The 13,624-nt window shown below is 37.7% G+C and overlaps 1 protein-coding gene across 1 annotated transcript; it reads right to left on the bottom strand.

The window, feature by feature from the left end:
- Nucleotides 1–1,368: 1,368 nt before the first annotated feature.
- LOC116722005 (E3 ubiquitin-protein ligase znrf1) lies at nucleotides 1,369–13,185 on the bottom strand. The gene is made up of 5 exons (XM_032566090.1): nucleotides 12,378–13,185; nucleotides 9,378–9,473; nucleotides 9,157–9,262; nucleotides 5,458–5,559; nucleotides 1,369–2,702 (listed from the first exon to the last, which is right to left on the bottom strand). Exons 1-4 carry the CDS (start codon nucleotides 12,901–12,903, stop codon nucleotides 5,502–5,504), a joined length of 786 nt encoding a protein of 261 aa, XP_032421981.1. The 5' UTR covers nucleotides 12,904–13,185; the 3' UTR covers nucleotides 1,369–2,702; nucleotides 5,458–5,501.
- Nucleotides 13,186–13,624: the final 439 nt, after the last annotated feature.

Raw genomic sequence — 13,624 nt, 5'->3', positions numbered from 1 at the left:
TGAGGGACGTCTAAAAAAAAAAAAAAAGAAAGAAAAAAAAATACACACCATCCTTGGTTGGAGAACACAGAGAGCATTTAGCTAGCATTGGTAAAGAAATAAAAAACTGAGGTATTGCACCACACAGCTTAGAGAGGGTAACAGAGTAAATGAGAGTAATTTAGGGGGGTTAAATCCAACCTCCATGAGCATAAACAAACACCCCCATCGCACCCCCCCAGCCAAAGTATACAACATCATAACTGACCTCTACAACGAACGCAACGTCACCTCGACCTCTGCACACGCTCACACGACACTCCCAATGCACAGACTCACTTTTGGCATCTTTTTTTTTTTCCTTTCTCCATTTTTAAAATTCTCCAATATATATTTTTATGCTTTAATATAAAAAGAGAAACATGCACAGCGCTGCCCACTAGTGGTGGGGCGAGTCGTAGCACCTCAGACTGCAGAAAACCGTGAACCAGGGGAGGAAATTAAAGAAAACCAAGACTAATCCAACTCTTTTCGCCAAAATTGTTAGCATTAGAAGTGACTGCACGACAAAAAATATAATTATTAAAAATTGAAATCACCGGGCGTGCCGTGGTGGCGTAGTGGTTAGCGCGACCCGTATTTGGAGGCCTTGAGTCCTCGACGCGGCCGTCGCGGGTTCGACTCCTGGACCCGACGACATTTGCCGTATGTTTTCCCCGTTTCCTGTCAGCCTACTATCATATAAGGGACACTAGAGCCCACAAAAGACCCCCCGGAGGGGTAAAAAAAATTGAAATCACCAAAATGTTGATTTTTTTTTTTAAAAACTTACTCAGCAATAAGAATGAACTCTGATTTTTATGGGATTGTAAATCCAAAGGTTCCTTATTAAACGAAAGGCATCCAGTTTGCTTATTGTTTTGGGCTCGATTGAAGAAAACTGAGAGAATAAAAAAGTTTTAATACAGCAAATAAAAGCAGATTTTGGTGAAACAGATTGTACTTTAGCGTACAAGTCAATGAGTAAATGTGGTCCTAGTTACCACGACAACGGAAGGAAACCAGAAAAGTTGCAAATACGCTGCAAAAAACACAAAATCTTACCAAGTATTTTGGTCTAATTTCTAGAGCAAACACTAACATACAGGTAACCATAGCAAGTTATAGGAGCTTGTTTCATAAAGTGAATAATTCTTTAATATTGATGAAAAAGTACTGGTTCCACTGCCAGATTATTTAACTCATAACAAGACATTTTCTCCATGTTTTAAGTGAAATAATCTGCCAGTGGAAATAGTACTTATTGACTTAAAAAAGTACACTTGAAATAAGACAAAACTACATGTAACTTAGAAATTTGCGCTAGAAACTAGACCAAAATACTTTTTATTTTTTTGCAGTGTAACATTTTTGTAAGTAGATTTTTATTTAAAAGTAATAGATTATAATTCTCAAATTTTGGTCCGAGGGCTACACATAATCAATCCAGGAGCCGCAAGTGGCCCCCGAACCCTACTTTGAACACCTTTGCTCTAAAACTGAACCGTCTGGGTTGAAAATCCATGAAACAGATAAAAAGAAATCAAGTTGTTTGTTCTGCTGGCTCAATTTAAGAGCCCAAAAAAGGCAAATCAGCACAAAAAAGGCAAAGGAAAGCCACTTAACACATTTAGCAATAATCACGACAATATGTCAGCTAAAAATGCTCAAAATAAAAAGGCAGGGTGGAAAAGCAAGAGGGTGCCTGCTGCTTATGTAATTATTAACCATAAGCTGTCCATAGCCCCCAGTGCTGTGAAGAGGAGGCAGATGCCACATGGCGTAAACATGCCCCCAAAAATCTGTCTACTTGTCCCAGCGCGATCCGGCGTTGGCGAGAAAAAAAAAAGAAAAAAAGAAACGGCATTCATAGAAAGTACCAACCAACCAGACATCTGCGAAGTTTACAACAAACACAAACACACTTTAATGTATATACAAACAAACACAGGACAAATTCACCCCGCCGTCGCTCACTGTCATCCCAGATCGTATGAGAAATAACAGAAAAATGCTCCAGCTGGCGCCAACGCGGTGCTACTGTCGAAATCTTCCTGAACAATCCCCACGGCAACAAGGAGACAAAACTGGCCGACTTTAAAAGAAACAAAACACAAAGGCCCAAAACTTCCCCTGAAATGTTTAAAGGTAACAGAAAGCAAGAAAAATAATAACAAAAAACAGAGAGAAAGAGTAGCAGCAGCCCCCCTTTCCACCAAAAACAGGTCCTCATCGTGTCAGAGCAGAAATAAACGTAACAGCTGAAGATTTGGTTAATTTGGGGGGAAAAGCAGAGAAGAGGAAACATTCATCCGATGTAGGACTTGCAACAATACTTTGTTTTTGTTTGTTTTGTTTTTTGCAAAAATAGTTGATAAGATTCAGAGACAGAAACGCACAGGAGAGGCGCCGGTCACTGAAACTCCATCTGGTTTTCTTGGATAATAATATTTAAATGACCCCCGGTGATACGAGTCCACACACACACAAACACACACACACTCACAGACAGACATCTCTGTTATTAGATGGAGCAGCTGGTTTCAACGTCGGCGTTTGGCAGGTCGAGTTTAAATCGATAGAGGAAGATCCCGCTGACCTTTTACATCGGAAACGGAAATATGAATTTTGCTCGTTCAATTCTTGATTCTTATTGTGGTTTTGTTGGGATCCGGTGTAATCTCCTGTAAAAACAGAGAAAAAAACAGAGAAAAAGAGAACATTTAACTTCAACTTCTCACACTGCAAAAACACCAAATATTACCAAGTATTTTTGGCCCAGTTTTCAGTGAATGTTTCATTTTTCGGTCGTTTTTTCTTTGCCTGTTCGCAGATCTGTGCCAGAAGAACCAAGAATTAGGCAGGTTTCTTCTTGCATCCTTAATTTTATCAGTATCACAGTAAAAGTTCAACATTTTACTGTGTTTGTGTTGCAGCTTCAATTTGCCTGGAATAGTTATGCAACTTTTAATTGACTCAATTTTATCTTTAAAGAAAGAGGAAGGAGTTTTGTTTTCACTAATGATTTGAAAAGTTAACAGCCGTTCGTTTCTTCTGTGCAGCAAAAACACAAAATCTTACCTAGTATTTTTGGTCTAGTTTCTAGTGCAAATATTTTGGGTCACTTCAAAGAAAATCTAATTTACAACTTTAGTAAGATAGAGGAGCTCACTTTATGTCAACAATTCCTTAATGCTGATAAAAGTTTTAGTTCAGTGGAACTTGTACTTTTTAAATCCTTATTAAGAAATTATTTACTCCAAACAAGCTCCTATATCTAGCAGAATACTTACTTTTAAGTTACTTTTGTCTTATTTTAGATGCGCTGAAATATTTGGACTAGAAACTAGACAGAAATGCTTGATAAGATTTTGTCTTACCAAGTATTTTTGCAGTGCACCTCAGTAAATACTGTCATCATCAGTAATCTGCACACTGAGGTAAACGGCGTCTCTGAGCAGCAGAGGAGGATGAAGCACTTCCTGTTTTTAAGTAACGGCTGTAAAGCAGAGAAAGTAAATTTCTCTGCTTTACAGCTGAAGTCGCTTCGGTGGAAAAATCCAACATGTTTCTCTTTAATAAGGCATAAATAAATTCTCCTTATTGCAGCCCAGCTTCCAGGCTGTGGGTGAAGCTTCATGTTTGTCGTTAAGTTCAGTAAACTTTAGCTTTTTGGAGATTTATCCCAGCAGTCCTTAAAGTTTCAATATCTGCTCTTACAATGATAACTTTGACTGGAGTCACTGTCTGAACAAAGTGAGAAAAGATGAGGCAATCCCCACTATTTCAGACCAACTTGGTGACGTTTAAATTATAGAACGAGGAAGTGGGTGAGAAAATATTTTAATGACATCAAACCTGTTATTTTTGCTGCTCAGCTGCTGACATGAGCAGGCAGACAGACGAAGCTGCTGGTCGGATGAGTCATGTTTTTAAATGTATGAATAACTACTTTAGGTTGAGGTTGAGAGGACTGCTAGATTCAATGATTTTAGTTTGGGTTTTTTTACCAAATGAAACTTGCAGAATGTATAATAAAACATAAAACTCTACTTAAGAAGCATTTTTAAATCACTGTGCAATGCGATGAAGAAGATGTTAAAGTGTTAAAATCAATTCAGTAGCAGCAGCATAATTTCACTGAAAAATGTCGGGAAAAACCTTTAATATAAAAACATTTTCATTCAGAAAAAATGTTTTTAACCAAATTATTGTTACCAAACAGTTTCTATAAATGGATACATCTGAACCAATTTTAAAATGTATTCTAATTAAATTTTTCAGACTATCTAGGTACTTTTAATCCATAAGTCTTTGTTTCTCTGGGGTGTGAATATGATGCGACACCGGTCTCACTTCCCACTGTTATGTCCAGCAACAATGACGACACTAAACACATGCTAATTAATGACATTCATTAATTTTACACAGAAATATATATATTTTTAAAAAACATGCAAATGCAAATAAAAAAAACTTAAACAGCACAACCAGTGCAAGTTTGTTACTTTTTGTAGCACCAGATTTTTATTTATTTTCTTTAGAACTGTTCATAATGACATTTAGACTTTATCTGCCAGACTGACGATGGAAAACCTTTTCTTTCCTACCATCACAAACGTAAACATGCAGTTTGCTGAGCCTCATTCTTCCACTGAAACTTTATGTTGAGCTTTTCAAAAACAAAAACAATCTACGTGGGTTTGACATGAAGCAAAGGATGAATATATAAAAAATAAACAAGTAACATCCAGCCTGCTTTAAATGATAGTAAAAAAAAAAATTCTGTCATGCTGTGGGCCTTTTTCATTTTCGGGGAACGTTTGCCAGAGTTCAAGAACTTATTTAGGAATTTGGTCTTTAATCAGGATAACGATGAATCGTTCCCAAAGTTAAAGTAAGGAGCTCCACATGCAGCCACAAATTAAAGGATAATAGTATTTAATTATATATAAAACCAAAACTAGTTGGATGTTTTCACACTGTAAAATGCCATTTTTTCTACATTTCAATATGAAATTATGCAATTGGATTATAACAGTATTTATATTTTCAAGGATGTTTACAAGCACTCCAAAAAAAAAAAACACACAAAAATCTTACCAAGAATTTTTTTGTCTAGTTTCTAGTGAAAATATCTCAGTTCACTTGAAATAAGAAAACTAACTTACAGGCAACGGTTCAGTAAGAAATAGGAGCTTGCTTTGAGTCAATAATTCCTTAATATTGATCTTTAAAAAGTAGATTATTTCACCTATGGCATGGAAAAAATGTCTTGTTGCAAATGGAATAATCTGACATGCATCCATTAGTTTTTCTTTATTTCTTATTTCAAGTGTTTTAAGACATTTGCAGTAGAAACTAGACCAAAAATGCTGAATAAAATTGACCAACTTTTCCAGACATGTATAATCTGAGTCACCTGTAGCGTGGGCTTACCTGAGTCGATCTGGTCGCTGGGCTGGAAGCGCCTGACCTGCGAGTCAATCGAAGGGATGTTCGGGGCAGCAGGGCTTCACCTTGGACCAGGAGTCGATGCAGCTGCACAAACACAAAACTCTCTGATTAACAGACGCTAATGTAACAACCTGAGGAGTCGCCCACAAGATTTCATCGACTTCCTGAATCGCTGGTTAGAAGCCGGTGAAGGGCTGATGAAAGATGAAACCATACACTCCTGCTTTTTGATTAAGAAACCAAATAATTAAGAGACAAAGCTGCATTTTTGGTGTAAGTGCAACATTTGTTTACTTTAGAAAGCTTCGCATGCCAGGAACTGTTCTTCACCCTGCATTATGTGCTTGTAAAACCACTAATTAGAGAAGCATCATAATGACAGATAAGAAAGGGACAAGTGAGGAAAAATGCGTAATTTATCACAATATTTCACAACAAAAACAGACTGGATGGTTTTCTTTACATCCACTAGTTGGAGCTGAATGTGATTTAAATCGTGTTTATTTTATATATTATCAAATGTGTTGAGTCAAAACTAAAATCACAGCAACTTTTTCTTGCAACTTTAAACTTTTTTCTCACCAATTAACTAAATGTGCAATATTTTAAAACACCCAAGTAAATATCGGTTATTGGCCATAACAATATTGATACCGGATATCGATATTGGCCCACATTTTTGTGTCTGAGCATCACTACTTCTGTGTGTGTTGTTCTTTTTTTGTTTCTACTCTCCAGTTAACGATTAATCAATTACTAAATTAATTGATAAATATTTCAGTAACTGATTAATCCAATTAATCATTTCATCCCCAAACTTTACTCTCAGTTATAAGATCAGGATAACTTTCTTTCAAAGCACTTGCTCTATTTAGTAAAGTTTGAAAAATTAAATAAAAGCTGATTTGAGTGCAGCAAAGTCAGTTTTCAGTAAAGGTCTCTGGATAAATGTTGCTCTAATTATCATAAAAACGTAGTTATGAAAAGGTGAATATTTTGTGTTGTACTTGAAAATAGGAAAAATATGTCAGTAATAATTTTACTCTGATTAAATAAATAAATAAATAAATCTAACTGCATCAACCCCTTATGCTGGATGGGCCAATTTTGTATCTTTCTTTAACTGCAGTTGGAGGCCGCAAAAAAAAAAAAAAAAAAAAAAAAAAATCAGTAAAAGGGCCACAAATGGCCCCCAAACCGCACCTTGGAAACCCTTGCTTTATACATTTTTTTTCTGATCGACTTCTGTTATCAAACATGACGAATCATGTAATCATTTTCAGCTGTTTCACTCTCCGATTTGCTTCCTTCCCTGAATCTCTACTGCTCCATGGGTAAAATTAAAAATTTCCTTCACGCAATCCAACGACCACACCTTGAAGAAAAAAAAGAAAAAAAAAAAGCTGGAGGCGAGCCCGCCTTCAACCAGAACCGAGGTGAAGTCAGTCATCCGTCTGATCTTGAGTGAAGTTCCCTGGAGTGAAGCTAAATTCCAACACACTCAGCTTTTCCGTGTGAGGAAATTACACGGACTTCCAGGCCGGGACGTTCTTGTAGCTGCTTGCCTCGACGGCTCGGCTGTGAGGCAACTTTGACGGACAAAAAAAATAAATAAAAAAAGGTGGAGAGTGGCGTCATCCCCGCGAAGCTCGCACTTAAAAATCTGAAGGAGTCGGCGACGGCTGGAAAACGAGGGGGAAATCCAAGAGAGGCTCATTAAAGCACACTGCGAAACGCCAGCGTAAATGTGCTGGAACCAGGCAAACACCAGAGGTCCTTTAACAGCTTCATAATTATTAAACCTCCAAGAGGTTTCTGAACATCTGAGGGTGTGCCGAGCTCATATGTAACGATGTTTTAACAGTTGGAGAAACATTTGTGGTTCAGTTTAAAGCTGCTAAATTCCAGAGAAGGACATTTGATTCTCTAATAATAATCCAAGTTTAATTTACAAAGCTTTTAAGATAACTTCAGAACAACCAGTCACACTGCAAAAACAGGATCTTACCAAGTAATTTCAGTCTAGTTCTGGTGTAAATATCTTAGTACGCTTGAAATAAGACAAACTATTAAAGTAGCTTTTCAGCAAGAAATTGAGGCTTCATAAATTAACTTAAAACACGGGAAAAATATCGTTATAAGCAAAATAATCTGCCGACAAAACTAGAACTTGTTAAGCAATTATTTACTTAAAAAAAAGCTCCTACTTCTTGCTAAAAAGTAATTTGTAAGTCAGTTTTGTCTTATTTCAAGTGTATTAAGATATTTGCATTAGAAACTAGACCAAAATTACTTAGTAAGATTTTGTGTTTTTGCAGTGAAGAAGAAACGAATAACTTTCCAAATCAGTGGTGAACCAAACTCCTTTCTCATTTTTTAAAAGCGTAGTTTTGTTGCATCGCCATCTCCAAAAGGTCAAATTAAAGCAATTAAATGTTGCATAACTATTTACGGCAAATTAAAACTGCACTGCAACAAAGGGTTTCTTGAAAGATTTGTTTTGGGTTTATCCATGATTTGTTAATGACTTATAATTTGAGATATTATAATTTAAAATAAATTACTATTTAAAATTGTAAGTGTTATTTAATAGACATTTAATTAATATGTGGTTCAAAATGGACTATTTGTGGACCTCTAAAAGAAGGGACTATATATCCCATGTATATCATAGCTATTATGCAAGAATGCTAATGGTTGTGAATGCTAATGCTAGTTAAACGGCATATAAACTGTATTCCTGTAATGTCAAGTAGTTTCTCAGTCATTAGAACATTTAGCAGCGACTACATGAGGTGGATAAACGACGCCAAGACCCGCCTCCTGGCTCTGATTGGCTGTTTTTGCATATCTTCAGATGGCAACAGCAGCTCAAGGAGGAGGTGGAGCAGATCAATCTTTTCACAGATTATCTGTCTGATATTACCGTGACAGTTTTAACAGTTATGTTAAAAAAAACATATCTTGGTCAAAGCTACATATTGCAGAATAATTAGCTAAAATAATCTCTAGCTGCAGTCCCAAAATTTGGAAATTTATCTATCAAGTGTTTTTGACACAGGTGGGCAGGGTACCTAAAAACTTTACTAAAGCCAGAGAAGCACTACTTCAACGTACTTTTACTTAAGTAAATGTCAAATTTAGCCATCCAAGCAATTACTCAAGTAAGAGTAAAAAAGTATTTGGTATAAAGTCTACTCAACTACTGAGGAACTGATCAAACTATCAATCATTTAATATTTTAAAATTACATAATCAGACAGACCAAAGTGGAAATTTTGTTATTTGTAGGACGAAAACGACAATAATTCATACAAGTAACAAAAATAACAAAATCAGGCAAAATACATTTTTTCCAGACCAGTTTTTATCAATAAAAAACGTATGAAACTTTAACAAAAAATGGATGTGTGTGTCTGGTGAGTTTTTGGTTAAAATATGTTTGTTTTTCACTCAGTGGGTAGAAAATCCAGAAATTTTACTCAATTAAGAGCAGAAATACTTCATAATAAAATTACTCAAGTAAAAATAGAAAGTACAACATAGTAAAAATACTCCTAAAAGTAATTTGTTTCCAAAAAGTTACTCAGGTAAATGTAACTAGTTACTACCCAACTCTGGTTTCTGAGAAATGTGTTAAATACTGAAACAGTTTCCATGCACGTGCTGAGCTCTAAATACCTTTTGTGGTAGACGCAGAGGCAGGCCAGCCTGGCAATGGTCTCCCCCTGCACCAGGTCCTCCAGACAGATCGAGCATTCCCCGCTGTCTTTGCTCAGCACGTCCGCTGCGAACAAACGCACACACACAAGGCGACAGACAGCGTCATCATCGGCCTTTAAAAACAGAAACAACACACACACACACACAGCTGTCAGAGCGTCAAGTTACTGGACGCTTACTGTTGTAAGGTAGCGGAGGAGACGTGAGGCAGCTCAACAGGTGATCCTCGATCCGACCACCTGGGAAAGGCTTCGAGCAGAAAGGGCAGCGAATACCTGCAGAGGGCAGCTGGGATTAGGACACGATGTCATTTTGGACAGAGATGAGCAAATAAAACTGAATTCAGATGATGCTACCTCGACTTCGGCTGGCCTGAAATAGAATCATTCGACTGTGTGCATCCGTATAAAAACAGTGAGTCACGCCTGAGGGAAAGCCAGCACTCAGCCATTCATGGATGTGACAGTCAGGCAGAAACAGCACCTTGCTGCCCTACATCCCCCCCCCGCCTCCTCCTCCATCTATGAGCCGCTGCCAGCTTGTGAAGTTGTGACCCATTTCCCTACTCTGGCTGAAGGGCTAGCCCAGGAAACCCACCACTCTGCAGCGTTGTGGATCAAAATGTCATGTTTTCAGTCACAACACCACCATCTGCTTGCATCTGATTATCCTGAATGTATGGCTGAAACGATTAATCGTGATTAATCGTTTATTGAAAGACTGATCTGTTTTTAAATCCTCCAGACAGAAGGTTGTCTTTTACCGCTCCAAAAGAAAAATAAGGGGAGGGGATTCTGACTTTTATGGAATGTTGAAAATCTGGTAGAGCTGAAACGGTTAATTGATCATTGAAAGACTGTTCTGTTTTTAAATTGGTCAGACAGGAAGTAAGTGTATTGTCGTTTATCACTCCAAAAGAAAAATCATAAAAACCGAACGATTAATCGGATTAATTGTGATTAATTGGTAAGTGCATTTAAGCATCTTTAGAAGAAGTAGTTTTATTTATATAGCACTTTTTCAGCAACAAGGCAGTTCAAAGTGCTTTGGCAATCCAGTTATTTAAAAAAAATGCAGATATACCTTTTGCTATAAATAATGAAGTGTGCACTAAAGAAATGCTAAGTTATTGCATCTTAGGCAATAAAGTTCTTATTTTCTTATTCAAAAAAGCAATCATTTGCATATTTTAATGTATTTCTAATAATGTATAAAGAAAAGGCTTAAGTGGTTAAATGAAATACCTGCAGAATATGTAGATTTTTTAAAATCAAATTAAATTGATGGTCGAAATAATCGATTATTAAAATGATTGTTAGTTGCATGTACTGCTTCCCACCTTTTGCAAACTTATCTCCCCCCTGAAAAAGGAGAAACACAGTCGGTTGCTTCATGTTTTTAACTTGCATGCTGGAGGATTGTCAAAGACAACCGCTGTCTTACGGAAACGTGAAAGAGCTTCTGTGTCGCCACTTACAGTTCTACGCCACTGCTCCGCCGCAGACAATGGGGTCTCTGATGGTTTCAGTCAGCATGCTAGCACGGGAAAAGAGATTAACTGTCCAGGAATGTAAATTCCCCCAATAATCCATTATAATTTCAGACCAGGTTGATCCAGGGGGATTTTTTAAATTGAACTAAATCCTCTGTTCTATCAAAACATAATTATATATCTTAGGAAAACAGGATTAAATATTCAGATAGTTTAATTATGTGGAACATTATGCATAACCTCCCCCTATCAGTGTGATAATCTTTTTTGGAAATATTACATTTTTCTGGTCTCCACGTCTGTAAAACTGTGGGTCAATGTGATATTGACCACATGTTTTTAATTTCCTCTTGTGCAATGTTTTTATTCATTATTTAGTCAGTGAAACAATGGAGTTTAAAGGTTTACACATGTCAGGGAAGCAAGATAAGTTTACCTAAATTAGCTTTTATGGCGAATTCTGGCACATTTACATGATTGTTTAAAGTGATCATGTTAAAGTAACACAGACGATGCAGTTTTCTGTTGAATGAGAAATGACTTTGTCATTGAAGGACAACACAGTTATTGCAAATTCAACACATGAACTGTTTTTATAATAAATAGTGCTTCTGTGTTTTAGACCAACATTTGCTGATTGTCATTGAAGGACAGCACAGTTATTGCAAATTCAACACATGAACTGTTTTTATAATAAATAGTGCTTCTGTGTTTTAGACTAACATTCACTGATTGTTATGAAAGCACAAACATTCGCTACCTGCATTTAACAAAGTGTCGTGTCTTAGAGATGCACCGATCCATTAAACAGACATTGGAAAAGGCAGATTTTTTCCCCATCCAGGCTTTAATCCAATTATAGTTTTCTCATTAAATGCATCAAAAATAGAAACTGCTGCCGTCTTAATCCTATAAATACATAAAATATATCCTTGGATGCATAGTTTCCCCAGCTAGTTTCACTTGGACAGGCTCAGGTTGGTGTTTATCATGTCAAGTATGGAAAATTCAGAGTTTTCTTTTACAATTTTTTTTTCCAAAAAGGTATCAAAACTAAGAAATTCCACTATGTTTGGTCTATAAACTCATCAACCACCAGCATGTGCCTTGAGACACTTTCATTTCTGGAAAATCAGTAACCACTGAACCAGAAATGGGTTTGCCCATATTTTTTATTTGATCAGTTTGTTTGATGTTGCAAAATAGGAGTTTTCTTTATAGTTCAATAAGAACCACAAGTATTTTAAACCAATAATAAACTTTGATCCATCTTTCTTCAAAGATAGCTAAAAACATTGTTTCCGTTTAACAACCTATAGCATGAACTTTAATGTACATTTTGAATTTAGTTGGGAAATAAAAGGTTTGGGAACGATGCTCTCTTGAGCAAATTAGTATATTTCTTTTCATTGCTAAATATTCTATTGGATTCATAACTATAGGTTCTAAAATGAAAATTAAATCGGTCAAAAATCAGCCCTGGAAGATAACTAGAAATCGGTATAAGCTTGAGAAAAGTCTGATCGGTGCATCTAAATGTGTTAAATAAAAACAGATTTACAGAGACAGTGAAGTTGATTAACTTGTTTGGACAAGTTAAGGACGGACTTGGAGCGAAGTCTATTTCTGTGGCAAACATTATGAAAATTATATAACACGGCTTCGGTTCCTGACTGTATTTACTTACTGCCATGTCGGTTGTTAACACGGTAAAGGCCGATCCAAGCCTCCGACACCGGCCGCTGGTGTGTGCCACGAACGCGGGCGGACCTGGCTCCGACGCTGCGGGCGGAAGAGTGCCGATTCCCGGGGAGCCTCTCTGAAAAAGTGCGATGTGGCGTGCGGCCTGTTTCCTCCCCGGCTTGGCGTTCCGCGTCGGCGGGGGCCCCCGGGCTCACGCCGCCGTCCTCCTCGGGTTTCCCCTCGCTGTTGTTGTCGTCACCCGGAGACGCCTGGCTAATGCCGGACGGTATGCTGCGGTGGTCGGCGGGGCTGCCGTCGGCGCTCGCCCCTCCATGCTGCCCCAAGTCCGAGTCGCTCCCTTCCTCAGATCGGCTCCTGTTGGCCTCCGTTTCCTCGAAGCTCACCGAGAAGTCGACGACGAGGCTGGTGGGCCTGGTACACCGGGGTCGTCGATAGGAATCCCGCTTTGAGCCATCTTTTACGAAGGGAGAGGGATCTGGGTCCTGAAGGCGACTCGTTCTCGTCCCCATCACTAGCAGCGGGCTGGCTAAACGCTGGCTAATTCAGCACACAAGAAGGGGACGCGTTCACCTCAAAACGACCCTTAAAAACACGTTAAATGTTCCGACCGAAGTCTCGAATACAAGCAGTTGCTTGGTAACGACTTCTTACGGAAGAGAAAGCAGCTGGCGGGTCGGTCTGGATGATCTCTCCCCAGCTTTTAGTCCGTCCTTTCCGTCCACATTTTCCTTTTATTTTTTGACGTGACCGTTGAAGCTGCTGCAGCGGAAATGAGTGCGCGTTCACTTCCTGTTGGAGCTGCGCGCACACACGAACAGTTACGGTACAGTAAATGTGACCATTTCCAATTTTATTGATTTAAAATATATATATTTTTTTAAAGTTGTGGTGCGAAATAATAATAATAATAACAAGGTACAGTCATTTTAAAGCTTCATTTAACGACTTAAAACATACACCATGTTAGTAAATGTTAGCATAAATATGTAAAATGTATTTAACGGAGAAAAACTATATAAAAATGCAAATAATTAAATGAAATATGTGCGTAAATTTCTACAGGTTTACTCAAAAATGACAGTATCACATCAGAAGACCGGGGGAGGGTGTTTTTTGTAAATATGTAGAACATTGTTGGCTTTTACACAAAGTTTGTTATAGAAGAGAAAATCGTCATGCAGGTCAGGTATTTTATGCTTTGCTACCACTAATAGATCAGATCTCAGATCA

This window comes from Xiphophorus hellerii, chromosome 6 (genome assembly GCF_003331165.1).
Source record: "Xiphophorus hellerii strain 12219 chromosome 6, Xiphophorus_hellerii-4.1, whole genome shotgun sequence".
Classification (NCBI taxonomy): domain Eukaryota; kingdom Metazoa; phylum Chordata; class Actinopteri; order Cyprinodontiformes; family Poeciliidae; genus Xiphophorus; species Xiphophorus hellerii.
This window is presented reverse-complemented; position numbering and strand designations above follow the sequence as displayed.

Coding starts and splice junctions, on each gene's coding strand:
- LOC116722005 (XM_032566090.1), bottom strand. CDS start 12,903: ATGGGGACGAGAACGAGTCGCCTTCAGGACCCAGATCCCTCTCCCTTC. Junction 9,474..12,377: donor TGTTAACAACCGACATGGCA/GTAAGTAAATAC, acceptor TGCCCTCTGCAG/GTATTCGCTGCCCTTTCTGC. Junction 9,263..9,377: donor TCCTCCGCTACCTTACAACA/GTAAGCGTCCAG, acceptor GTTTGTTCGCAG/CGGACGTGCTGAGCAAAGAC.